The 26,487-nt window shown below is 51.5% G+C and overlaps 1 protein-coding gene across 1 annotated transcript in view; it reads left to right on the top strand.

Moving 5' to 3' along the window:
* Positions 1–26,487, top strand: part of MOGAT2 (monoacylglycerol O-acyltransferase 2) — a 52,621-nt gene that overhangs the window by 7,579 nt on the left and 18,555 nt on the right. Inside the window, exon 2 of the mRNA XM_009902907.2 lies at positions 12,329–12,507. Coding sequence (XP_009901209.1) covers positions 12,329–12,507 — 179 coding nt within the window. The remainder of the gene's footprint in view (positions 1–12,328; positions 12,508–26,487) is intronic.

Raw genomic sequence — 26,487 nt, 5'->3', positions numbered from 1 at the left:
AGCTGAAGCGGCTTTCATGAGAAGAAGAACAATAAATATAGAGAATAAGTTAAATGATCATTAAGTAGCATTAATAATGGTAATTATTAATGATAATAAATGGTAATTTAAAATATGTTTTTATATCTATACAAACTATAGATACAAACAGATGCAAACCCAACCCCTGAAGGCAATTACCTCATCATCACTGATGCTGTGGTAGGCACTGGGGAAGTCCCAGCCTGGGCTCAGCAGCAAATGGGAGCCAGATTCAGGAGCTGGATCCAAGAACTGGATTCACAGAATCAGAGAATTGTCAGGGTTGGAAGGGACATCAAGGATCATCCAGTTCCAACCCCCCTGCCATGGGCAGGGACACCTCACACCAGAGCAGGTTGCTCACAGCCACATCCAGCCTGGCTGCAAAAGCCTCCAGGCATGAGGCTTCCACCACCTCCCTGGGCAACCTGTGCCAATCTCTCACCACCCTCATGGGGAAGAACTTCTTCCTAACAGCCAATCTGAATCTACCCATTTCTAGTTTTGTTCCATCCCCCCCAGTCCTATCACTCCCTGACACCCTAAAAAGTCCCTCCCCAGCTTTCCTGTAGCCCCCTGCAGATCCTGGAAGGCCACAAGAAGGTCTCCTCAGAGCCTTCTCTTCTCCAGACTGCACAACCCCAGCTCCCTCAGTCTGTCTCCATAGCAGAGCAGCTCCAGCCCTCTGCTCATCCTCCTGGCCCTGCTCTGGACACCTTCCAGCACCTCCAGATCCTTCCTGGAACAGAGGCTCCAGAACTGGACACAGTGCTCCAGGTGTGGTCTCAGCAGAGTGGAGCAGAGGGGCAGAATCCCCTCCCTGGCCCTGCTGGCCACACTTCTCTTGCTGCAGCCCAGGCTGTGCTTGGCTCTCTGGGCTGCAAGTGCTCCCTGCTGGCTTCTGTTGAGCTTCTCCTCCCCCAGCACCCCCAAGGCCTTTTCTTCAGGGCTGATTCAAGAACAAAAGGATCAGGATCAAAGGCAAAACAGAGAGAGTCCTCCTTAGTCACCAATCAGTGAAGAAGAGGCTTTACCCTGGTGATCCCTCAGCTGTATTCAGGAGCTTATGGACTGGGATTGAAGGCAGAAGGGACAGAGCCTCCTCAGACACACAAGAAGAAGCTTGACCCAGGTGATCTGTCAGTTTGATCCTGAAGATGACATCCATGGGATGGAATCCCTTGTTGGTCAGTTTAGGGCCACCTGTCCACTTTGCTCATCCCCACAGGTGCCACCTCTGACTTACTGCACCCCAGCTTGGCACACAATGTTCAGCAGCACCCTTGGGTCTGCACAGGAGCAAGTCTCAGCCAGAGCCTTTCTGCAGCCCAACCCTTGGCAGTAACTTTCCCCACCAGCTTCTCACTGGGGCTAGAGAGCCCCTGGCTGTGCAAACCTGTCCTGAACTTCAGAATCTGTCCTCACTGAGCAGAGCCTGGAAGCCAAATCCCTGAGCAGAATCAGTGCTGTTATAGCTCATTACCAGGAAATATTTGCTTCAGATGTTGACAGCTGCTGGAAGGAGAGTGCATGGTGCAAGAATGGGATGCAGGTCATGGAGTGGGGACCCCATCACACTTCCCTTTGCAGGAACCCCGTGCTGCCCAGTGCCCCCCTTTAATACAGCAGAGCCTGGCTTCTGCAGGGCACCAAAACCAGTGCCCAAACCTACTGCATTGCTTCCTACTGCCTCTCATTTTCACTGTCTCTATGGACTCAAGCTTGGGCTCCAGGCACACTATGCAGAAATATCACTGTAGGGCTGAACCCATGCAAGCAAACTTCCCCTTCTACTCTGCTCAGCCTCCTCTACTGGACCCTGCTGTGCCCTGCTCAGACCCCACCTGCAGTGCTGGGGCAGCTCTGGAGTCCTCAGCACAGACAGGGACCTGTTAGAGCAGGGCTGTAGGAGGCCACAGCCATGCTGGGAGGGCTGGAAGCCCTCTGCTGTGAGGCCAGGCTGGGAGAGCTGGGGTTGTGCAGTCTGGAGAAGAGAAGGCTCCAGGGAGACCTTCTGGTGGCCTTGCAGGACTTGAAAGATGCTGATAAGAGATGGGGACAGACTTTTTACTGGGGTCTGTTGTGACAGAACAAGGGATGGCAGCTTACAACTGAAAAAGAAGGATTCAGACTAGATACAAGGAAGACATTTTTACAATGATGGAGGTGAGACCCTGGTCCAGGCTGCCCAGAGAGGTGGTAGATGTCCTATGCCTGAAATCATTCCAGGTCAATTTGGATGGGCAGCCTGATGTATCTGAAGATGGTCTGTGCTGACTGTAGGGGATTGGACTGGATGACCTTTAAAGGTCCCTTCCAATCCAATCCTCTGCTGTGAGGCCAGGCTGAGAGAGTTGGGATTGTTCTTGTGGTCTTCCAGGACTCAAAAAGGCCAAGAAAAAGATGAGGACCAATTCTTGAGAAGGGTCTGTTGTGACAGGACAAGGGGTGATGGTTTGAAACTAAAAGAGGGACATTTAAACTGGATAGAAAGAAAACATTCTGGGTGAGACCCTGGCCCAGGTTGCCCAGAAGGCTGGTAGATGTTCCATCCCTGAGAACAGGTCATGTTGGATGGGCTGTAGATATCCCATCCCTGAGAACAAGTCAGGTTGGATGGGCTGTAGATGTCCCATCCCTGAGAATAGGTCAAGTTGGATGGGCTGTAGATATCCCATCCCTGAGAACAGGTCAGGTTGGATGGGCTGTAGATGTCCCATCCCTGAGAACAAGTCAGGTTGGATGGGCTGTAGATGTCCCATCCCTGGGAACAGGTCAGGTTGGATGGGCTGTAGATGTCCCATCCCTGAGAACAGGTCAGGTTGGATGGGCTGTAGATGTCCCATCCCTGGGAACAGGTCAGGTTGGATGGGGCTGGTAGGTGTCCCATCCCTGAGAACAGGTCAGGTTGGATGGGGCTGGTAGATGTCCCATCCCTGAGAACAGGTCAGGTTGGATGGGGCTGGTAGATGTCCCATCCCTGAGAACAGGTCAGGTTGGATGGGCTGTAGATGTCCCATCCCTGAGAACAGGTCAGGTTGGATGGGGCTGGTAGATGTCCCATCCCTGAGAACAAGTCAGGTTGGATGGGCTGTAGATGTCCCATCCCTGAGAACAAGTCAGGTTGGATGGGGCTGGTAGATGTCCCATCCCTGAGAACAGGTCAGGTTGGATGGGCTGTAGATGTCCCATCCCTGGGAACAGGTCAGGTTGGATGGGGCTGGTAGGTGTCCCATCCCTGAGAACAGGTCAGGTTGGATGGGCTGTAGATGTCCCATCCCTGGGAACAGGTCAGGTTGGATGGGGCTGGTAGATGTCCCATCCCTGAGAACAGGTCAGGTTGGATGGGCTGTAGATGTCCCATCCCTGGGAACAGGTCAGGTTGGATGGGGCTGGTAGATGTCCCATCCCTGGGAACAGGTCAGGTTGGATGGGGCTGGTAGATGTCCCATCCCTGAGAACAGGTCAGGTTGGATGGGGCTGGTAGATGTCCCATCCCTGAGAACAGGTCAGGTTGGATGGGCTGTAGATGTCCCATCCCTGGGAACAGGTCAGGTTGGATGGGGCTGGTAGGTGTCCCATCCCTGAGAACAGGTCAGGTTGGATGGGCTGTAGATGTCCCATCCCTGGGAACAGGTCAGGTTGGATGGGCTGTAGATGTCCCATCCCTGAGAACAGGTCAGGTTGGATGGGCTGTAGATGTCCCATCCCTGAGAACAGGTCAGGTTGGATGGGGCTCTGTGCAGCCTGCTCCAGTTGAAGCTGTCCCTGCAGACTGCAGGGAGGTTATGCTGGATGACCTCTAAAGGTGCCTTCCAACCCAAAGCATTTCATGATTCTGTGAAACCCAGGGTAGGGGCAGGAGGTCTGTGCACACCTTCTGTGTAGATCCAGCACCCAGCACCCAGCCTTTGAACCCTTTCAATCAGTGGAGCTGGCTCAAAGGCCACACAGTGCCAACCTGAGACAAACCACCTGGAAAACAGAGCATAGTCCAGAATCATGGAATCAGAGAATGGTCTGGCTTGGAAGGGACCTCCAAAAGTCATCCAGTCCAACCCCCTCTGCACTCACCAGGCATATCCTCAACTAGATCAGGTTGCCCAGAGCCCTGTCTAGCTTCACCTTGAATATCTCCAGGGATGGGGCCCCCAACTCCTCCCTGGGCAACCTGTTACAGTGTTGTAACTACAGGGCCTTGTTATAACCACATCCCACCACCATTTGTGTGCTCATTGAGCCTACATCCTCCATCCTCACCACAGATCTTACATGCAGGGCTTGACCAAGCTGGGGATTGAAACTAGGTGGTCCCTTCCAACCCAACTCACTCTACAATTCTAAGCTGGAGAGCTTGTCTGGCTCTGCAGAGCCCTGACAGATGATGGGGCTCAAAGATGGGTTTGTAGCAAGCCAAGGACTTGCAGGATTGCCCCCATCCCTATCCTGACACGTTGTCATCTCTTCCAGCAGCACTTCCAAAATCTGACAGCCCTCTGCAAGCTGCCTTGTGGGCACTGTGGGTTGTACCTAGACTGAAGTTTGGCCCCAGGATGGAGATATCTGCTGAGGTTCCCTGGCCCAGAGCCTAATGCTGTGTTTACAATGCCCTTTAAAGTTTGTCTGGCAGGTAGCCATGCAAATGACAGCTGTTTGCAGGAGAGCAGATCCTGAGGGTAGTATGGCTCTCTTCTGAGCAGCTCTGAAGTAGCTCCCAGCTCAGAAAATGTCATTGCTTCTGATTTCTTCAAGGGAAGGAAGCAATGACCATAGGGAACAGCCTCCCAACAAGCAAATATTAGTGTTTGCCACATATCCCTCCAGCCCTGTCCTGCAGAAAAGAAGCAGAAGAAGCAAGGAGGTGGTAGATGTCCCAGGCTGGATGTGGCTCTGAGCAACCTGATGTAGTGTGAGGTGTCCCTGCCCATGGCAGGGGGTTTGGAACTGGCTGATCCTTGAGGTCCCTTCCAACCCTGACAATTCTGAGTCTATCCCTGAGAACAGGTCAGGTTGGACGGGGCTCTGTGCAGCCTGATCTAGTTAAAGATGTCTCTGCAGACTGCAGGGGGGTTAGACTGGATGACCCTCCAACCTCCAGCCCTGTCCTGCAGAAGCAGAAGCAGCAAGGAGGTGGCTTTAGGCTGTCCTTGCTGCTCTACCTCTAGGAGATGATCCATAAAGGAAGGAGAATGTGTGGATTCAGGAATGCCCTCTGCTGTGGATTTAGGAAAGACTTGGGATTTGCAGGAATAGAAATCAAACCCTGAGTTTGCTCCTGGTGCACAGGTCCCTCCTTCCAGCGCTTACCTCAAATGGATACAGAATTTGGCCCTGTTTTAGGTGAGATGGGGTTTTTTTTTCAGCAGCTTGGAGAACAAGAACACTCTGTGATGTGAAGAGTCACCTGTGTAACCTAAACCAGGCTGGGTCAGTGCCAGTTAAGGGAGCCTGGAGTCAGTTTGAAGAGCATAAAGTCCTGGGCAATGGGGTTGGTGATGGTTCCAGCCAGAAGACCTGAAAATCATGAAGTCCTGCACATCAGGGCTGGTGATGGACCCAGCCAAAGGATCTGACATGGCTGTCAGGAAGCAGTGATACAGCTTTGTGCCAAATATCTTGCCAATAGTGGTCCAGATAAGATAAGTTAGACCAGATAAGGTCTAACTGATGAGATCCCACTGCCTCTGCCGTGCTTTCATTGGAGAGTTAGAGGACAACACAAACAGATGTCTGCAATTAGGTTGGACAGGGGAACAGCAACCTCCCTTGATCCAAGCAGCTATGGTGATTCCCCCTCACACATCAGGCAGTGGTGCAGAGGGTCCCCTTTTTGACAAGAGGGGGCTGAAGTTCTTTGCTTCCCTGCTGGAACTCACACTTCAAGCCTCACTATTTGATGCTGTTGCCTCTTCCAAGGAGGGTAGCTGAGACTAGTGTAGGTGGTGGAGTCACCATCCCTGGAGGTGTTGAAGAGGGGATTGGACGTGGCACTTGGTGCCATGGTTTAGTCATGGGGTCTGTGGTGAGAGGTTGGACTTGATGACCTTTGAGGTCTCTTCCAACCTTGGTGATTCTGTGATTCTGTAAAAATACAGCCCCAAAAGTAATCATAAATAGTAGTCAGTGTGGAATCAGAAAGGGGAAATGATGCCTGACCAATCTGACAGCCTCCTGCAATGCTGTGAGTGGCTGGGCAGGTGAGGGGAGGGCAGTGGATGTTGTCTACCTTGGCTTCAGCAAGGCTTTGGGCACTCTCTCCCATAACATCCTCATGAGGAAGCTTAGGAAGTGTGAGTTAGAGGAGTGGATGGAGAAGTGGCTGAAGGACAGAGCTCTGAGGGCTGTGATCAGTGGTGCAGAGTCTACTTAGAATCATAGAATCATAGAATCAATAAGGTTGGAAAAGACCTCAAAGATCATTGAGTCCAACCTGTCACCCAACACCTCATGACTACTAGACCACAGTACCAAGTGCCACATTCAATCCCCCCTTGAACACCTCCAGGGACGGTGACTCCACCACCTCCCTGGGCAGCACATCCCAATGGCTAACAACTCTCTCTGGGAAGAACTTCCTCCTCACTTCCAGCCTAAACTTCCCCCTGCATAGCTTGAGACTGTGTCCTCTTGTTCTGGTGCTGATTACTTGAGAGAAGAGACCAGCTTCCTCCTGGCTACAAACACCCTTCAGGTAGTTGTAGAGGGCGATGAGGTCTCCCCTGAGCCTCCTCTTCTCCAGGCTAAGCAAACCCAGCTCCCTCAGCCTCTCCTCACAGGGCTGTGCTCAAGGCCTCTCCGCAGCCTCACTGCCCTTCTCTGGACACCTTCAAGTGACTCAATGTCCTTCTTAAAATGAGGAGCCCAGAACTGGACACAGTACTTGGAGGTCTGTAGTGTCCCCCAGAGGTCAGGACTCAGCATGGTCATGTTCAGTATCTTCATCAACAACCTGGGTGAAGGGACAGAGTGGAGTCTCAGCCAGTTTGCTGATGATACCAAACTGGGAGGGGTGGCTGACACCCTGTCAGGCTGTGAGACCTGGCCAGGCTGGAGAGCTGGATGGAGAGGAAGCTCATGACATTCAACAAAGCCAAGTGTAAGATCCTGCACCTGGGGAAAAAGAACTCCCTGCAGCAGGACAGGTAAGGGGAGACCTGCTGGAAAGCAGCTCTGCAGAGAAGGACCTGAGAGTCCTGGTAGGTAGCAAGTTCAGCATGAACTAGCAATGTGCCCCTGTGGCCCAAAGGCCATTGGTGTCCCAGGGTGCACTAAGAAGAGTGTGGCCAGTAGGTCAAGGGAAGTTCTCCTCCCCCTCTACTCTGCCCTAAGGAGGTCAAGCTTGGAGTCCTGTGTCCAACTCTGGGCTGCCCAGTTCAAGAGAGGCAGCGAACTGCTGGAGAGTGTGCAGTGGAGTCTCGGAAGATGCTGAGGGACCTGGAGCAGCTCTGCTAGGAGCAAAGGCTGAGAGACCTGAGGGGACTGGACTAGATGATTTCCAGAATTCCCTTCCAACCCCCAGCATTCTGTGATTCTGTGAAGGTTGGGATAGGTTTGGATACAGCCAGCAGGATTTAGCTGTACCTCGACTGGAACTTTCTTGTTTCCTTGGTCCCATTCACAGCAACTTTGAGACTGAAGGTCCAGCCTGGGAATGGAATGGTCCATTGAAGGTCTCTTCCAACCTGGTTTATTCTATGTATTATTATGTATTGGGGGACAGGAAAGGGCTCCTTTCCCACAGCAACCAGGACACCAGGAGGTGTTCCAAGCACACACACAAAAGGATAATCTTAAGATTGAGCGAAGGTCACTGTGTGCAAATTCTGAATTGCAACAGAACGGAGGCAGAAATTCATCATGATGTGTAATGATTAATATAATAATTGCAATGGCAAGATAAAGCCTCCCTTGAATGATAGCTGCCTGAATTTGGACCAGAACAACTCCTTCATCTTGCAGAATGTACTTTGAGCTTTGCATGGGAAGATGAAAAGAGAATGAAGCCTTGCACTCTCTTGTGGCAATCACCTGGCTCCTGGGTGCAGCAAACTGGCAGTCTCCAACAGTGTTGATTTGTCATGTGGACCCTGGAGCTGCATTGCATAGATCCATAGAGTGGGTTGGGTTGGAAGAGACATTAAGGATCATCTGGTTCCAACCCCCATGCCACAAGCAGAGACACCTTCCACTAGCCCAGGTTGCTCAAGGCCTCATTCAGTTTGGGCTTGAACACCTCCAGGGTGATGGCAACCACGACCTCCCTGGGCAACCTGTTCCAGTGTCTCCCCACCCTCATGGTGAAGAATTTCTGCCTAAATCTCCCTTCTTCCAGCTTAAATCCATTCTTCTTGGCCTAAATTACCTTTCATGCTGTATTCTGTTCTCATCAAGAGTTATAGAGACCAGATAGGAGCAGTGGCTTGTTCTGACCTGAAGGATTCACACAGTATCACAGAACATTAGAGGCTGGAAGGGACCTCCAGAGTTCAGAGTCCAACCCCCCTGCCAGAGCAGCATCTCCCAGGGTAGTCTGCACAGGAAGGCATCCAGGGGGGTTTGGAAAGTCTCCTGAGAAGGACACTCCACAACCTCCCTGGGCAGACTGCTGCAGGGCTTCGGCACCCTCACTGTAAAGAACTTTCTCCTCATATTGAGTTGGAACCTCCTGTGTTCTAGCTTTATATCCATTACTCCTTGTCCTATTATTGGGTGTCACTGAAACGAGCCTGCCCCCCTCCTCCTGACACCCACCACTCAGATATTTATAGACATTGATCAGATCCACTCTCAGCCTTCTCTTCTCCAGACTAAACAGCCTCAGGGCTCTCAGTCTCTCTTCACAGCAAAGATGTTCAAGTCTCTTAATCATCCTCGAGGCTCTTTGTTGGACCCTCTCTAGCAGTTCCCTGTCCTTCTTGAATTAGGAAGCCCTAAACTGGACACAGGATTGCAGCTGTGGTCTCAGCAGGGCAGAGCAGAGGGGCAGAAGAACCTCCCTGGCCCTGCTGGCCACACTTCTCTTGCTGCAGCCCAGGATGCCATTGGCTCTCTTGGCCACAAGGGCACATTGCTGTCCCCTGCAGAACTTGCTGCCCACCAGCACTCCAAGGTCTTTCTCTGTGGAGCTGCTCTCCAGCAGGGCAGCCTCTAACCTGTCCTGGTGCCTGTTGTTGTTCCTCCCCAGATGCAGATTCATTGCAGGTTAGGCTTTTAGAGGGACAGATGAAAGGGACACAGCTCTTCCCAGGGACTTTTTAGGATGGCAGCTTGGTGGCCATCAACACTTCCCAGCCTCTGCAGGCAGACAGTGATGGGCTTGGGGGGGATTTGACGTACCAGGTGATGCTTCTTTGCACACAGAATTTTCTTGTCCTGTTCCTGTGCCAAAACACAAAGCACAGGAGGGAGGTGGGAGGTAGAGGGCAAAGCCAAGCACTAACTGGAAGTGGCTCAGAAAATTCTCTAATGTCTTGGGAAAGTCCCAAATCAGGGAATGGAGTTGAGCTTTCTTATAAAATTTGAGATGACATTGAGCTGAAAGAACTCAAAAAATCCTCTAGAGGCTGGGACTGGAGCTGAGAGTGGACCTAAGAAGTGGAGGAAAACGTCCAAAATCAATAAGGGGAAAAAAATCAATGAAGAATAAAACCTTCTAAATGGGAAGATAAGAAGTCAAAAATCAAGGCTACAACTGAAATGATAAATGGATACTCAGGACAAAGCTATTGAGGACTCTATAGGCAGAGGATGGTTCTCCACTTTGCTGCCATTTCAGGGAGGTGGTAGAGTCACCATCCCTGGAGGTGTTAGAATAGAATAGAATAGAATAGAATAGAATAGAATAGAATAGAATAGAATAGAATAGAATAGAATAGAATAGAATAGACCAGGGTGGAAGAGACCTTCAAGATCATTGTGTCCAACCTATCATCCAACACCACCTAATCAACTAACCCATGGCACCAAGCACCCCATCAAGTCTCCTGAACACCTCCAGTGATGGTGACTCCACCACCTCCCTGGGCAGCCCATTCCAATGGGCAATCACTCTCTCTGTGTAGAACTTCTTCCTAATCTCCAGCCTAAACCTCCCCTGGCACAGCCTTAGACTGTGTCCTCTTGTTCTGGTGCTGGTTGCCTGGGAGAAGAGACCAACCTCTGCCTGTCTGCAACCTCCCTTCAGGTAGTTGTAGAGAGCAATAAGGTCACCCCTGAGTCTCCTCTTCTCCAGGCTAAGCAACCCCAGCTCCCTCAGCCTTGCCTCATAGGGCTGTGTTCCAAACCCCTCACCAACTTTGTTGCCCTTCTCTGGACACTCTTCAGCAAGTCAACCTCCTTCCTAAACTGAGGGGCCCAGAACTGGACACAGGACTCAAGATGTGGCCTAACCAGTGCAGTGTACAGGGGCAGAATGACCTCCCTGCTCCTGATGGCCACACTCTTCCTGATGCAGGCCAGGATACCATTGGCCCTCTTGGCTGCCTGGGCACACTGCAGACTCATGTTCAACCTACCATCGACCAGCACCCCCAGGTCCCTCTCTGCCTGGCTGCTCTCCAGCCACTCTGACCCCAGCCTGTAGCTCTGCCTGGGGTTGCTGTGGCCAATGTGCAGAACCCGGCACTTGGATGTGTTCAATCTCATGCCCTTGGTCTCTGCCCATCTGTCCAGCCTGTTGAGGTCCCTCTGCAGAGCCTCTCTACCCTCCAGCAGATCAACTCCTGCCCCCAGCTTGGTGTCATCTGCAAATTTACTGATGATGGACTCAATGCCCTCATCCAGATCATCACTAAAGATGTTAAAGATCATGGGGCCCAGCACTGATCCTTGGGGCACACCACTAGTGCCTGGCTGCCAGCTGGATGTGGCACCATTCACCACCACTCTCTGGGCTCAGCCCTCCAGCCAGTTCCTAACCCAATGCAGTGTGCTCCCATCCAAGCCATGGGCTGACAGCTTGGCCAGGAGTTTGCTGTGGGGGACAGTGTTAAAGGTCTTGCTGAAGTCCTTGTAGACCACATCCACAGGCCTCCCCACATGCACCAGGAAGTCACCTGATCACAGAAGGAGATCGGGTTGGAGAGGCAGGACCTGCCCTTCCTAAACCCATGCTGGCTGGGCCTGAGCCCTTGATGTTTGAGATATGTCTGGATACAGAACTTCAGGACATGGTGTAGTGGTCTCAGGTTGACAACTGCACTCAATCTTAGAGGTCTCTTCCAACCAAAACAGTTCTGTGCTTCTGTGATTATTGTTGCAGAGATCAGCCTTACTCCAGAGAAGAGCCAGAGGGAAAAGAGATAAAGATCCATGAGGATGCTCTGAGAAGTCTGTCAGACTTGTGGGAAAAGGGGGACAGGGTGACCATTGGAGAAATAGGTGATTGCTGCAAGGAGGATGCTTAGTTCTTCTCCAGGTTCCTGGGGCAGACAGGAAAGAAACCATCCCTCTACCAATAATGCTTTCACACTGGAGAAATAATTCAGCAGCAAGCCCAGTGAAGGCCTGGGCTCCATCTCAGGTCCACATAGAATCATTTCAAGTGACTGGAAAGCTGCCTGGCAGAAAGGGACCTCGGGGTGCTAATGGACAAGCAGCTGAAGAGGAGCCAGCAGTGTGCCCAGGTGGCCAAGAAAGCCAAAGACCTCCTGGCTGGGATCAGCAATGCTGTGCCCAGCAGGAGCAGGGAGGGGATTGTCCCCTGGGACTCAGTTCTGGTCAGGCCACACCTCCAGTGCTGTGTCCAGCTTGGGGCACTTCAATACAAGAGAGATGTGGAGGTGCTGGAGCCAGGGCAGAGGAGGGCAAGGAAGCTGGGAAGGGCCTGGACAATAAATGTGATGGAGAGCAACTGAAGGAGCTGGGGATGGTTAGTTTGGAGAAGAGGAGGCTGAGGGGAGACCTCATTGCTGTCTACAGCTACCTGAAAGGACATTGTGGGGAGGCTGCTGCTGGTCTCTTCTCCCAGGTAATTAGTGACAGAACAAGAGGGAATGGCCTCCAGCTGTGCCTGGGTAGGTTTGGACTGGACAGTAGGAAACATTTCTTCATGGCAAGAGTGGTCAGGCACTGGAATGTGCTGGGCAGAGAGGTGGTTGAGTCCCCAGCCCTGGACATGTTTCAAGGTGGTTTGGATGTGGTGCTTGGGCTATGGTTTAAGAATGACCCTTGCAGAGTGGAGTTCTGGGTTGGACTTGGTGATCCTGAGGGTCTTTTGCAACCTGGATGTTTCTGTGGGTCTGTGAATCATTCATCTCCCAGAGTCCACCCAACCCAACTGCCAACTCACTGCTGGCTCTTCTCTCAGCACAGTGCTGCGTAGTTGCCTTCATCGGCCTCCTCTTCACTCGGTTTTGGCTGGTCACTGTCCTCTACTCTGTGTGGTGGCTGCTAGACAGGGAAAAGCCCAGGACTGGTGGGAGGAGGATCCACTTCTTGAGGAACTGCGTGGTCTGGAGGTACATGAAGGACTATTTCCCCCTCACGGTAAGTGCCACCAACCCCTCAAGCTCGGGGAGGGTTCAGGGACAAACTTTGCCTTGATATTTGGAAGCAATCTGGGACCAGCAGTTGTGGCAGGGTTGCTGGTAGGTCAGCACTGAAGGATTGTCTTTCCAGCTTTCTGCAAGACCTGAACAATAAGGGCAACAAAGAATATGAGAAGGGCCAACAAAGCTGGGGAGAGCACAGCCCTATGAGGAGAGGCTGAGGGAGCTGGGGTTGTTTAACCTGGAGAAGAGGAGGCTCAGAGGAGACCTTATTGCTGTCTACAGCTACCTGAAGGGAGGCTGGAGCCAGGTGGGGGTTGGTCTCTTCTCCCAGGCAACCAGCACCAGAACAAGAGGACACAGTCTCAAGCTGTGAAGGGGGAAGTTTAGACTTGGGGAGTTGGTGGGGTTGATGTCCCTGGAGGTGTTTAAGAAAAGCCTGGATGAGGCACTTGGTGCCATGGTCTGGTTGATTAGATAGGGTTGGGTGATTGGTTGGACTTGATGATCTTGAAGGTCTTTTCCAACCTGGTTGATTCTGTGATTGTGTAATAATGTAGACCATCATGTTCATAATCATACCCTCCCATCATCTGCCTTTTGCACCCCCAGTGAACCTTGCTGCATTCCAGCAGTTAGGGATCACAGAATGGTCTGGGTTGGAAGGGACCTCCAAAGGTCATTCAGTCCAAACCCCCTCTGCACTTGGCAGGGACATCCTCAGGTTGCCCTCACCTTGAATATCTCCAGGGATGAGGCCTCAACCACCTCCCTGGGCAACCTGTTCCAGTGTTCCACCACCCTCATGGTGCAGAACTTGTTCCTCACATCCAATCTAAATCTGCTTTCCTCTGGTTTGAAGCTATTGCCCCTTGTCCTGTCACTGCTGGTACTGGAAGGCTGCTATTAAGTCTCCCCAGTACCTGCCCTTCTCCAGGCTGAGCATCCCCAGCTCCCTCAGCCTGTCTTCATAGCAGAGCTGCTCCAACCCCCTGATAATTTTCCTGGCCCTCCCCTGGACCTGCCCCATCAGCTCCATACCCTTCCTCTATTGAGGGCTCCAGACCTGGATGCATTTCTCCATGTGAGGTCTCCCCAGAGCAAAGTGGCCGAATCAACTCCCTCATAGAATCCCACTGAGAGGAACTTTGGTGATGTCTCCTGATTTACTTTGGTACAGATGACTGGTCTTTGTGTCTCTACTCAGCACTGGTCAGGCCACTGGAATGTTATCTTCTCTTACAAAAAACAGATGAGGACAGGTGGGAGAAGGTCCAGAGAAGGGCCACCAAGGTGATTCAAGGACTGAGAAGCTGCCATGTGAGGAAAGGCTGAGAGAACTGGGTTTGTTCAGTCCCATTTGAAGGCCACAATTCAGGACAATATTGCCCCTAGTGCTGCAGGTAAAATGGGGGCTTTGCTAAGCCACACCATGGTTACATAGGCAGTGTGTCCCAGCAAAGGTTGCTCCTTTCCATCAGAGTGGAAACACTGCTCAATATCAGGGCAAACTACCTCACCCCAGAAGAGCAACATCATTGTGAGACCCCACCTTGAATACTGCATCCAGCTCTGGTGTCCTCAGCATAAGACAGGCACAGAGCTGTTGGAGTGAGTCCAGAGGAGGCTACAAAGATGATTCAAGAGCTGGAGCACCTCTGCTATGAGGCCAGGCTGAGGGAGCTGGGGGTGTTCTGCCTGGAGAAGAGATGGCTCCCAGGGGATCTTAGAGCTGCCTTGCAATAGCTGAAGGGATCCTGCAGGAAGGCTGCAGAGGGACTTTCCCTAAAGGTGTCTAGAGCCAGGCCAAGGGGGAATGGTTTGAAACAAAGGGAGAGCAGAGTTAGACTGGAGCTGAGGAAGAAGTTCTTCATCATGAGGTTGGTGAGACTCTGTAGTGAGAACCCACAGGGGGGTTGAGGATGCCTCCTCCCTGAGGGTGTTCAAGGCTTCAAAGCAAGGTCCCCAGAATGTGTATTATAAGCTGCTGGGGAGGACTGGGAACAAATTCCAGGAAGGCTTCTGGTGAGTTTTCTCACAATGGACAGGTAATATTTTATGATGTTTAATAGGAAACACTCAGTGGCTTCCTAATAAATTCTTCTCAAGGTTGCCTTGGAAAATGCTAGAGCTGCCACCAGCTATTTATGTGCCTGTAGTGATTCTATGCAATACCTCCCATAAATTAAGTTGTGGCCATAAACTGCTCCTTGGCCAATGTCAGACCAACCTCTCTGCTAAATCTTCGCTACCAGCTTGGCCCAGTGAGATCTCCACCCCTTTGTCAGGGCCTGGAAACCACCTCCTGAACCCCACACTGCCTGTTTGTCCTTCCCTACCTGGGTGGTACTGCCAGGCAGGGAGAATATGGAAGAATTATAGACTGGGTTGTGTTGGAAGGGACCTTAAAGATCATCCAGTTCCAACAACACCCCCATGGGCAGGGACACCTTCCACTAAGCCAGGTTGCTCAAGGCCTCATCCAACCTGGTTTTGGATGCCTCCAGCGAGAATCACAGAATATTAGGGGCTGGAAGGGACCTCAAAAGCTCATCCAGTCCAGCTCCCCTGCCAGAGCAGCACCTCCTAGAGCAGATCACACAGGAACACATCCAGGTGGGTTTTGAATATTTCCAGAGAGGGAGGCTCCACAACCCCCCTGGGCAGCCTGTTCCAGGGCTCTGTCACCCTCACAGGGAAAATATTTTGCCTCATGTTCACATGGAACTTCCTATGCCTCAGCTTCCACCAGTGCCTCTTGTGCTGGCATTGGGCATCACCCAGCAGAGCCTGGCTCCAGCCTCTTGGCACTCACCCTGCACATCTTTATCAACATCAATGAGGTCACCTCTCAGGCTCCTCCTCTCCAAGCTACAGAGCCCTCAGCTCCCTCAGGCTCTCCTCACAAGGAAGATGTTCCACTGCCTTCAGCATCTTTGTGGCTCTGTGCTGGACTCTTTCAAGCAGTGCCCTGAGATCCTTCTTGAGCTGAGGGGCCCAGAACTGGACACAATACTCCAGATGGAGCCTCAGCAGGGCAGAGTAGAGAGGGAGGAGAACCTCTCTACAATTCCTAACCACTCCCCATCTAATCCACCCCAGGATGGCATTGGCCTTCTTGGCCACAAGAGCCCATTGCTGGAGGGGACATCCACAACCACCCTGGACAACCCGTGGCAGGGCCTCATCATCCTCACTCTACAGACGGACCAGTAAGACCAGTAGAGGGAGCACGGCCACTGGGTTTAGCTGCAGCTCCCTGCGTGAAGGCAGACAGGGTTTGGTGCAGTGTTTCCCCAGGTGGATCTTGTAGAAGGGAGATTCAGCTCCACCAAGGGACAGCAGATACCAAAACAATGCTAAAATATTGTAACCAATCAGTCAATCAATCAATCAATCACATAATACTATTTTATGAGTCATAGTATCTCTCAGGTTGGAAGGAACTGATAAGGATCATTGAGTCCAGCTCCAAAACTTCTCTCTGAAACATTTTCTCAGCCTTCTGCCTTTTTTTTCCTGTGCTCAAAGGCTTTCTAAGAGAATACAGAATTTAGCAGCCCTTGCTAAGTGCATCTGTGACCATTGATCACACAAGAGCAGCCAGGCAGAAAGGGACATGGGGGTACTGGTTGACACTATGCTGAACAGGAGCTAGCAGTGTGCCTAGGTGGCCAAGAAGGCCAATGGCATCCTGGCCTGCATCAGGAGTAGTGTGGCCAGCAGGAGCAGGGGAGTCATCCTGCCCTGTACTCAGCACTGGTTAGGCCACACCTCGAGTACTGTGTCCAGTTCTGGGCCCCTCAGGTTAAGAAGGACATTGAGTCCAGAGAAGGGCAACAAGGCTGGGGAGAGGCCTTGAGCACAGCCCTGTGAGGAGAGGCTGAGGGAGCTGGGGTTGCTTAGCCTGGAGAAGAGGAGGCTCAGGGCAGACCTTCTTGCTCTCTACAGCTCCCTGAAGGGAGGTTGTAGCCAGGTGGGGGCTGGTCTCTTCTCCCAGGTGACCAGCAACAAAAGGAGAGGACATAGTCTCAAGCTGTGCCAAGGGAGATTTAGGCTGGATGCTAGGAAGAAATTCTTCTCAGAAAGAGAGATTGGCCATGGGAATGTGCTGCCCAGGGAGGTGGTAGAGTCACCATCCCTGAGAGTGTTTATAAAGAGCCTGGATGAGGCACTTGGTGCCATGGTTTAGTTGATGACATGGTGTTGGGTGATAGGTTGGTCTGGATAATCTCAGAGGTCTTTTCCAACCTGGTTGATTCTGTGATTCTGTGAACACTTGGCATCCCCAGCATCCTGAAGCAAGGAGCTCTACAGGTGAACTACAGACTCTGAAGACCTCTCTGCTATCGTGAAGAACAAAGCTGAGAATGTGCACAGCTAGAAGGTCCCATGGATGTGTCACTTAGAATCAAAGAATCATTTAATAGGTTGGGTTGGAAAAGACCTTAAAGATCATCTAGTTCCAACCACCCTGCCATGGATAGGGACAACTATTGGCCCAGAGGGCAAATCACATCCTGGGCTGCATCTGGCAGCAGAGCCAGAGAGATGATTCTGCCACTTTGCTCTGCTCTGGGGAGACCTCAGCTGGAGTGCTGTGTGCAGGTCTGGAGCCCTCAGCACAGCAAGGACCTGGAGCTGATGGAGCAGGTCCAGAGGAGGGCCAGGAAAATGCTCAGGGGATTGGAGCAGCTCTGCTCTGAAGACAAGCTGAGAGATCTGGGGGTGTTCAGCCTGGAGAAGAGAAGGCTCCAGGGAGACCTAATAGCAACCTGAAGGGGGCTACAAGAAGGACAGAGAGAGACTGTTTACAAAGGCCTGCAGGGACAGGATGAGAGGCAATGGCTTCAAACTAGAGAAGAACAGATTCAGATTGGAGGTTAGGAAGAACTTCTTTACTATGAGGGTGCTGGAACACTGGAATAGGTTGCCCAGGGAGGTAATTGAGGCCCCTTCTCTGAAGCTATTCAAGGTGAGGCTCAACAGGGCTCTGAGCAGCCTGAACAAGTTGATGTCCCAGCTGACTGCAGAGGGGGTTAGACTGGATGACCTTTGGAGCTCCCTTCCAACCCAGACCATTCTGTGTTTCTCTGAACTTCCACTAAGCCAGGTTTAGGCCCTGTCCAACCTAGTTCTGCATACTTCCAGGGAGGGGGCATCCACAACTTCTCTGGGTAACCTGTTGCAGTGTCTCACCACCCTCACATGAAATATCCAGTCTGGATCTCTTCTCTTTCAGTTTAAAGCCATCACCCCTTGACCTATCCCTACATGCCATAGTAAAAAGTCCCTCCTCATCTTTCCTGTAGGCTCCCCTTAAGTACTGAGGGACCACAGTGAAGTCTCTCTGAAGCCTTCTCCACACCCAACAAATCCCGAAAGAGAAAAGGTGCACAAAGAGGGTGGGATCTAGGGGGGGGGCATGGACAGGGTGAGCACCCAGCTCCCTGGGTTGTATTTGTGTGAAGATTTAGTTTGTTCAGCCCTGGAGAATTAGTCACCCTGGGCAGATTAAATGTGGCTCCTAATCCTCCCAGATCCCAGCAGCAAAATTAGCATGGCCAAGCACCGGGATTTGCAGGCAGGGTTTTATTTTAGGCAGTGGTTTTAAATGCTGCCTTTAAGGGATGCCTGAGCATATTTTTTCAACTGAGGAAGCAATGAGAGGTTGAGAGGAGCATCTGTTTTCTGGTGATCTGGGCAGGGTGAACTTGAGCTTTGCTGCAGCCAGTGTCTGGCAGCTGCAGGCTCGGAGCTGCATCTCCACAGCGTGTGCACGGAGCACCCTCTGCTGACACCATCCCTGCACAAGCATCACTTTGCTGCTGTGTTTGTTCCCCTTGAGGCTGGCTATATTCAGGCTCCTCACTACAAGAGGGATGTTGAAGTGCTGGAGTGTGTCCAGAGATGAGCAATGGAGATGGTGAAAGGCCTGGAGAGCAGGGCTGGTGAGGAGCAGCTGAAGGAACTGGGGTGGTTTAGTCTGGAGAAGAGGAGGCTGAGACTTCATTGCTCTCTACAGCTACCAGAACTGAGGTTGAAGTGAGGTGGGGGTTGCTCTCTTCTCCACAGAAGCAGGTGATAGGACCAGAGGAAATGGCCTCAGGTTGCACCAGGGGAAGGTTAGGTTGGATATGAGGCAAAATTTCTTTCCTGCAAGAGCGGTCAGGCATTGGAACAGGCTGCCCAGGGAGGTGGTGGAGTCACCATCCTTGGAGGTGTTGAAGAAACCTGTAGCCATAGAAGCTGGGGACAAGGTTTAGTGGTCATGGTGGTGTTAGGTCAATGGTTGGACTTGATTACCTTAGAGGTCTTTTCCAAGCAACACAGTTCTATCATTCTACAGTTGAATTAAGGGGTTAGAAGGTAGAGGGTTAGGTGGAATCTGAATGATATGGACCTGATGGCACAGGTGTAGAGGAGGGCTGTGAGAATGATCAGGAGCTTGGAGCAGCTCTACTATGAGGACAGGCTGAGGGAGCTGGGGGTGTTCAGCCTGGAGAAGAGAAGGCTCCAGGGAGACCTAATAGCAGCCTGCCAGTACCTGAAGGGGGCTACAAGAAGGCTGCAGAGAGACTGTTTGCAAAGGCCTGCAGGGACAGGATGAGAGGCAATGGCTTCAAACTAGAGCAGAGCAGATTTAGATTGGATGTGAGGAACAAATTATTTACTATGAGGGTGGTAGAACAGTGAAACAGATTGCCCAGGGTGGTAGTTGAGGCCCCATCCCTGGAGATACTTAAGGTGAGGCTGTACAGGGCTCTGGACAACCTGATCTAGTTGAGGATGTCCCTGCAGAGTGCAGAGGGGGTTGGACAGGATGACCTTTGGAGGTCCCTTCCAACCCAGACTATTCTATGATTTCTCACTAGCCTTGGGGTTATCTAAGTGCCAACTGCACCTCATTATCTACAGCAACTGGCAGAGTCCCAACCTCTGTCACTGTGCCTGGGGACCTGCTGGTGTTAATGGAACTAAAAGGATCTGTTGGAGGATGCTTTGACCCCTAGAAGCTGTGGTTTGAGAAGGCTCCACCCCATAGCTCATTCATTCTCACCATTGCATAAAGCAGGACAAGGTTTGTTTGAGTGTGCTGCAGTTGTGGGAGGTGCTGCAGAGAGGGAACAGCTCCAGTTCATGTGAACCAAGCCCTACCAGGAATGTTTTCTTCCTTCTCACAGAAGAGTGACCTCATTTGCAACTGGGGATTTGGTGTCGTGGTCCATGATGTCAAATAGCATTTCTGATTCCCAGCAGCCCTGGCTGCTCACTTTGCTTCCTTCTGTTGACTCTGGGGACCTCCCTGGGCAGCCTGTTCCAATGCCTGACCACTCTTGCTGGAAAGAAATTTTGCCTCATATCCAACCTAACCTGGTGCAACCTGAGGCCTTTTCCTCTGGTCCTATCACCTGATTCCGTGGAGAAGAGAGCAACCCCCACCTCACTTCAACCTCAGTTCTGGTAGCTGGTAGCAGAGCCTGTCCCCTCCCTCCTGACCCCCAGCCCACAGATATATATAAGCATTTATTAAATTCTCTCTCAGTCTTCTCCTCTCCAGACTAACCACCCCCAGGGCTCTCAGCCTCTCCTCACCAGGCAGTGCTCCAGGTCCCTTCAGCATCCTTGTAACACTCCCTTGGACTCTCTCCAGCAGATCCCTCTCCCTCCTCAACTGGGGAGCCCAGAACTGGATGCAATATTCCATGTGTGGTCTCAGCAGGGCAGAGTAGATGGGGAGGAGAACTTCCCTGGATCTGCTGGAGACACTCCTCTGAATGCAGCCCAGGATCCCATTGGCCTTTTTGGCCACCAGGGCACATTGCTGACCCATGCAGAACTTGTTGCCCAGAAGCACTCCCAGGTCCTTCTCCCCAGGGCTGCTCTCCAGCAGATCACCTCCCAGCCTGTCCTGCTGCAGTTTGTTCTCCCTTCCCATGTTCAGGATTTCTCCTTGCTGAACCTCATTAGTTTCCTCTTTGCCTTCTCTTTGTTCTATCTTCATAGATTATTAGATTCATAGCACCACAGAAAGTACTGTGTTGGAGGGGACCTCTCGAGGTTACCTAGCCCAACCTGCCCTGCAGTGAGCAGGGACATCCTTAACTAGCTCAGATTGCTCAGAGGCCCATCAAGCCTGACTCTGGATGTCATCACCAGGGATGGGGCCATCTGCACTGCCAAGCAGCATGCTAAGCCCCTGGATAAAGGAGGTCCTACAAGACCTCCCAAAAGCAGCATCACAAGAAGAAGTTCTTTACCATGAGGGTGGTGGAATACTGAAACAGGTTGTCCAGGGAGGTGGTTGAGGCCCCATCCCTGGAGATATTCAAGGTGAGAGCAACCTGATCTAGCTGAGGATGTCCCTGCTGACTGCAGAGGGGGTTGGACTGGATGATCTTTGGAGATCCCTTCCAATCCAGAGCATTCTATGATTCTATGAAAAGAGCAAGGGAGGACCTGGGTGGTTTAGAGCTGCCATCCTTAACCAGCTCTGGGAGTGAGAGTGAAGTCCCATCTAAATTCAATTTAAACCTACCTTGCTGGTCAGATGCCCCAATACCTGCTGCAAATACACACAGCTCTGACCTCCCATTGTGGCACCTGGAGAAAACTCCAGTGCCCAAAGTCCTCCAAATTCCACCTGTATTTTGTCATTGCTGGAACCTGAAGCCCATAGTTCTCAGCAGCTGCTGGCACTGCTCAGATGTTTGTCCTTATTTCAGTTTCCCATTATGACACCCTTGGGTGGGCTACCTGCTGCTCTTCACCTTACCACAACATCTCCTTTGCATTTGGCTGAGTTTCTGGGTTTGTCTGCCTGGGGTTTCACCCCACAGAGAAATTAGCAGCATGTTTTGTCCTGGAAGCCAGTGGACAGCAAGAGACCTGAGGATTTGCTTAGGACAAAGTTGAAAGGAGGTGTATCCTACTTAAGAGCAGATTAATGAACATGACATCCTTGGAAACAGAGTTTGCAGGCAGAGCAGGACAGAAATCCAACAGCAATTCAGTTTGGGAGACTGAATGAACAAGGCAGAAGCTTGCTGGTTGAAGTTTTCCTGACCACATCTTCCTCTGCCTGGGCACCTCTTTGAATCATAGAATCAACCAGGTTGGAAAAGACCTCAGAGATCATCAAGTCCAACCTGTTACCTAATACTTCCTGACAACTAAACCATGGCTCCAAGTATCACAGTATCACTAAGGTTGGAAGAGACCTCGAGGATCATCGAGTCCAACCTGTTTCCACAGACCTCATGACTAGACCATGGCACCAAGTGCCACCTCCAATCCCCTCTTGAACACCTCCAGGGATGGTGACTCCACCACCTCCCTGGGCAGCACATCCCAATGGTCAATTACTCTTTCTGGGAAGAACTTTCTCCTCACCTCAAGCCTCAACTTCCCCTGGCACAGCTTGAGACTGTGTCCTCTTGTTCTGTTGTTCTGTTCTGTTCTCCGACTGTGTTCTGGTGCTGGTTGCCTGGGAGAAGAGACCAGCCCCCACCTGGCTACAACTCTTTTCAGGAAGCTGTAGAGAGCAGTAAGGTCTCCCCTGAGAGCAATACTTCGTCTGAAGGGCATGCTGGAACACCTTGGCTCTCCAAACTTTAGTACTCAAGGAGAATATTGGTTTCCTCAATCATTAGTGCACAGAGAACTGCCAACTGTCCCTCTTCCCATAGTGTGGGACAAGACAGTCCAGACCATAAGGGACAATCTACAGGCAATGCTCCAAGCTTGGGGCAGAGTGGCTGGAAAGCTGTCAAGCGGAAAAGGGACTTGGAGTATTGGATGACAGCTGGATGAAGATGAACCAGCATGTGCATGGGTGGCCAAGAAAGCAAACAGCAACCTGGCTTGGATCAGCACTGGTGTGGCCAGCAGGACTGGGGAAGTGATGGTCCTGCTGGACTGGGCACTGGTGAGGCCTCACTTCAAATACAGGTTCAGTTTTGGATCTGTCATGAAGGCATCCACAAAACAAACACCAACAGCTACCCAGCAATGTGGATTTGTTGTAACCAAACTTACCCAACACCAAAAAGCTGAGGAAGGGTCTGGAGAACAGGTCTGGTGAGGAGAGGCTGAGGGAACTGGGGTTGCATAGCCTGGAGAAAAGGAGCATGAAGGGAGACCTTCTCACCTTCTGTCGCTGCCTGAAAGGAGGTTGGAGCCAGGTGGCATTGGTCTCCTCTCCCTGGTAACAAGTGACAGAATGAGAGGAAGAGGCCTCAGGTTGCCCCAGGGGAGGTTTAGGTTGGACATTAGAAGAAACCTCTTGCACTGAAAGGGTTCTCAAACAGGCTCCACAGGCAGGTGGTCGAATTCCCATCTCTGGAGGTTTTTTTAAGGTGCAGAGATGTGATGCTAAAGGACACAGCTTAGCACCAGGCTTGGTACTGATAGAGAATGGTTGGACCTGATGATCTAAAGATCCTTTCCAAACAAAACCATTCTATGATTCCAAGGATCCTTAGATGGCTTCACATTCTAAGGGGAGAGGATCCAACTGCCAGGCCTCTTGCTGCAAGGAGGCCAACTCAACATGGGTCTGTAGTGAGATTCCCTTTACAGCCCAAGTTGAAGGCACGTTGTGGTCAGTTCTAAGAAGCTGAAGGGCCAAACCCACAGAACCACACAAAAGCAGGGTGAGAGCCTGGGCCCAGAGGTGCTGCTTAATGTCTGAGTGGTGCCCAGCTGGTCTTCAGCAGGCTCTAGCAGGCCCCAGCCCTTAGCTTTGTGCTTCGTTCAGCACAGTAGCACAGTATCACAGTATCACAGTATCACCAAGGTTGGAAGAGACCCCAAGGATCATCAAGTCCAACCTGTCCTAACAGACCTCACGACTAGACCATGGCACCAAGTGCCACCTCCAATCTCCCCTTGAACACCTCCAGGGACGGTGACTCCACCACCTCCCTGGGCAGCACATTCCAATGACGAATGACTCGCTCAGTGAAGAACTTTTTCCTCACCTCGAGTCTAAACCTCCCCTGGCACAGCTTGAGACTGTGTCCTCTTGTTCTGGTGCTGGTTGCCTGGGAGAAGAGACCAACCCCTTCCTGTCTACAACCACCTTTCAGGTAGTTGTAGAGGGCAATGAGGTCACCTCTGATCCTTCTCTTCTCCAGGCTAAACAACCCCAGCTCCCTCAGCCTCTCCTCACAGGGCTGTGCTCAAGGCCTCTCCCCAGCCTCGTTGCCCTTCTCTGGACACATTCCAGCAACTCAACATCTTTCCTACACTGAGGGGCCCAGAACTGGACACAGGACTCAAGGTGTGGCCTAACCAATGCAGAGTCCAGGGGCACAATGACCTCCCTGCTCCTGCTGGCCACACTATTCCTAATACAGGCCAGGATGCCATTGGCCTTCTTGGCCACCTGGGCACACTGCTGGCTCATGTTTAGGCGGGTGTCAATCAGCACCCCCAGGTCCCTCTCTGTTTGGCAGCTCTCCAGCCACTCTGACCCCAGCCTGTAGCTCTGCATGGGGTTGCTGTGGCCAAAGTGCAGCACCTGGCCCTTGGACTTGTTAAATGCCATTCCATTGGACTCTGCCCATCTGTCCAGTCGGTCGAGGTCCCTCTGCAGAGCCTTTCTACCTTCTAACTGACTAACATCCGTTCCCACCTGCCACAGGGGACCCTGACTCCAAGAAGGGCATTGAGGTGTTAGAGCATGTTCAAAGAAGGGCAATGAAGGTAGTGAAGGATCTAGAACACAAGTCTTGTGAGGAGCAGCTGAGAGACCTGTGGTTGTTCAGCCTGGAAAAAAAAGGAGGCTCACAGGAGACCTTCTGTCTCTCTACAACTCCCTGAAAGGAGGTTGTAGGGAGGTGAGTGTCAGTCTCTTCTCCCTAGCAGCAACAGTGCAGGACCTCAAGTTGTGAGATGGAAGTTTAGCCTGGACATGAGGAGCAATTTCTTCCTTGAAAGGATTGTCAAACTCTGGAACAGGCTGCCCAGGACTCTGGTGGAGTCACCATTCCAGGAGGGATTTAAAAGACACATAGATGTGGTGCTGAGGGACATGGCTCAGTGGTGGACATGGCTCAGTGGCAGTCTTGGCAGTGCTGACTTAAAGGTTGAACCTGATGATGTCAAAGGTTTCTTCCAGCCTAAACAATTTTATGATCTATTCTATGACTCTGCCTAGGAAACCTCAGCCACATCTTAAAGGCTGAACTAAAGGAGCTTTGTCAAAGCAGTGCTGGGCTGCTACAGTCACTCAGAAGCCCTAATTCCAATTAGCTTAATGCCACTCCAAAATTAATTCAAACAAACAAACACACAAACACACCAACCTTGAAACATGCTAAGAGTATCTTCTTGGGATGTTAATGTCATTTAATTAATCCAGTTTAAAATGAATTTGGATTAATTTGCTTGAGATCCTCACCAGTACATGGGTGCTGGGACACTGGCACAGGTTGCCCAGGGAGGTGGTGGAAGCCTCATGCCTGGAGGTTTCTAAGGCCAGGCTGGATGTGGCTGTGAGCAACCTGCTCTGGTGTGAGGTGTGCCTGCCCATGGCAGGGGGGTTGGAACTGGATGATCCTTGAGGTCCCTTCCAGCCATGACAGTTCTATGACTCTCCACAAAGGAGAAGAATAAAGCAGACCTCATTCTGTTAAACACATACTGAAGTCATTTTGCTGGGATCACTCCAGATCTGGGATCTGGAAAGCCAATGGTATCCTGTGGTGCATTAGTGTTCATCAGGTCTAGGGAGGTTCTCCTTGCCCTCTACTTTGTCCTGGTGAGATGATACCTGGAATACTGTGTCCAGTTTTGTGTTCCTCAGCTCAAGAGACAGGGATCTGCTGGAGAGAGTCCTAAAACAAGATATGAGGTTGATTAAAATACTTGAACATCTTTGCTATGAAGAAAGACTGAGAGCCCTGGGGTTGTTTAGTCTTGAAAAGAGAAGGCTGAGAGGGGAGCTGGGGTGCTTGGTGCCGTGGGTTAGTTGTTTGGGTGGTGTTGGATTGGTTGATGGGTTGGATGCGGTGATCTTGAAGGTCTCTTCCAACCTGGTTTATTCTATGTATTCTATGTATTCTATGTTATATCTGAGAGGTGGGTGTATAGAGAAATGGGCCAGACTCTTTTCAGCAGCACCCAGTACCAGGACAAGGAATAAGGAATATAAGTGAGAACACAAAAGGTTCCACCTCAACATGAGGAGAAACTTCTTTACTGTGAGGCTGCCAGAGCCTTGGAGCAGGCTGCCCAGAGTGGAGTCTCCTTCTCTGGAGACTTTCCAAACCCACCTGGATGCATTCCTGAGTGGCTTGCCCTAGGTGACCCTGCTTTGGCAGGGGGGTTGCACCCCATGATCTCTGGAAGTGCCTTCCAACCCCTAACATTCTATGATTACATCTCTGACAAGGGGTCATTGCTGATGTCAGCAGCTCAGGCACCAGCCAGCAGCCACAGCGTGTCAAAGGGGAAAGCTTAGGGAAAACAGCAAACCAGGGCTCAGTTTGGAGAGCACAGCCCTGAGCTGCTACCAGGTTCTTGCCTTTGGACCACAGGCCTTATGCATTAATTTGGTATCACTCAGGTGCCTTTGAGACAGTAAACCAGTCTTGTCTCAGCAACAAAACCCTGGGTCAAGCCCTTGTATCAGCTGCTTACACACAAACCAACTTGGCTGGACCCTGAAGTCCCTTGACAATTATTAAAGGTTCAGCTGACCCAGAAAGAGCAGAGCACCAAATGGGCTGCATTAAGAGGAGCATGGTCAGGATGTTCTCCTCCCCCTCTACTCTGCCCTGGGGAAGCCACACCTGGAATATTGCATCCAGTTCTGGGCTCCCCAGTTCAGGAGGGATCTGCTGGAGAGAGTCCAAGGGAGGGCTACAAGGATGCTGAAGGGACCTGGAGCACTGCCTGGTGAGGAGAGGCTGAGAGCCCTGGGACTGTTTATTCTGGAGAGAAGGCAGCCCCCTGGCCTTTGACACCATCA

Source organism: Dryobates pubescens, chromosome 10 (assembly GCF_014839835.1).
Source record: "Dryobates pubescens isolate bDryPub1 chromosome 10, bDryPub1.pri, whole genome shotgun sequence".
NCBI classification, from domain to species: Eukaryota; Metazoa; Chordata; class Aves; order Piciformes; family Picidae; genus Dryobates; species Dryobates pubescens.
Note: the sequence above shows the minus strand (reverse complement) of the source record. Positions and strands in the feature narration are given on the sequence as shown.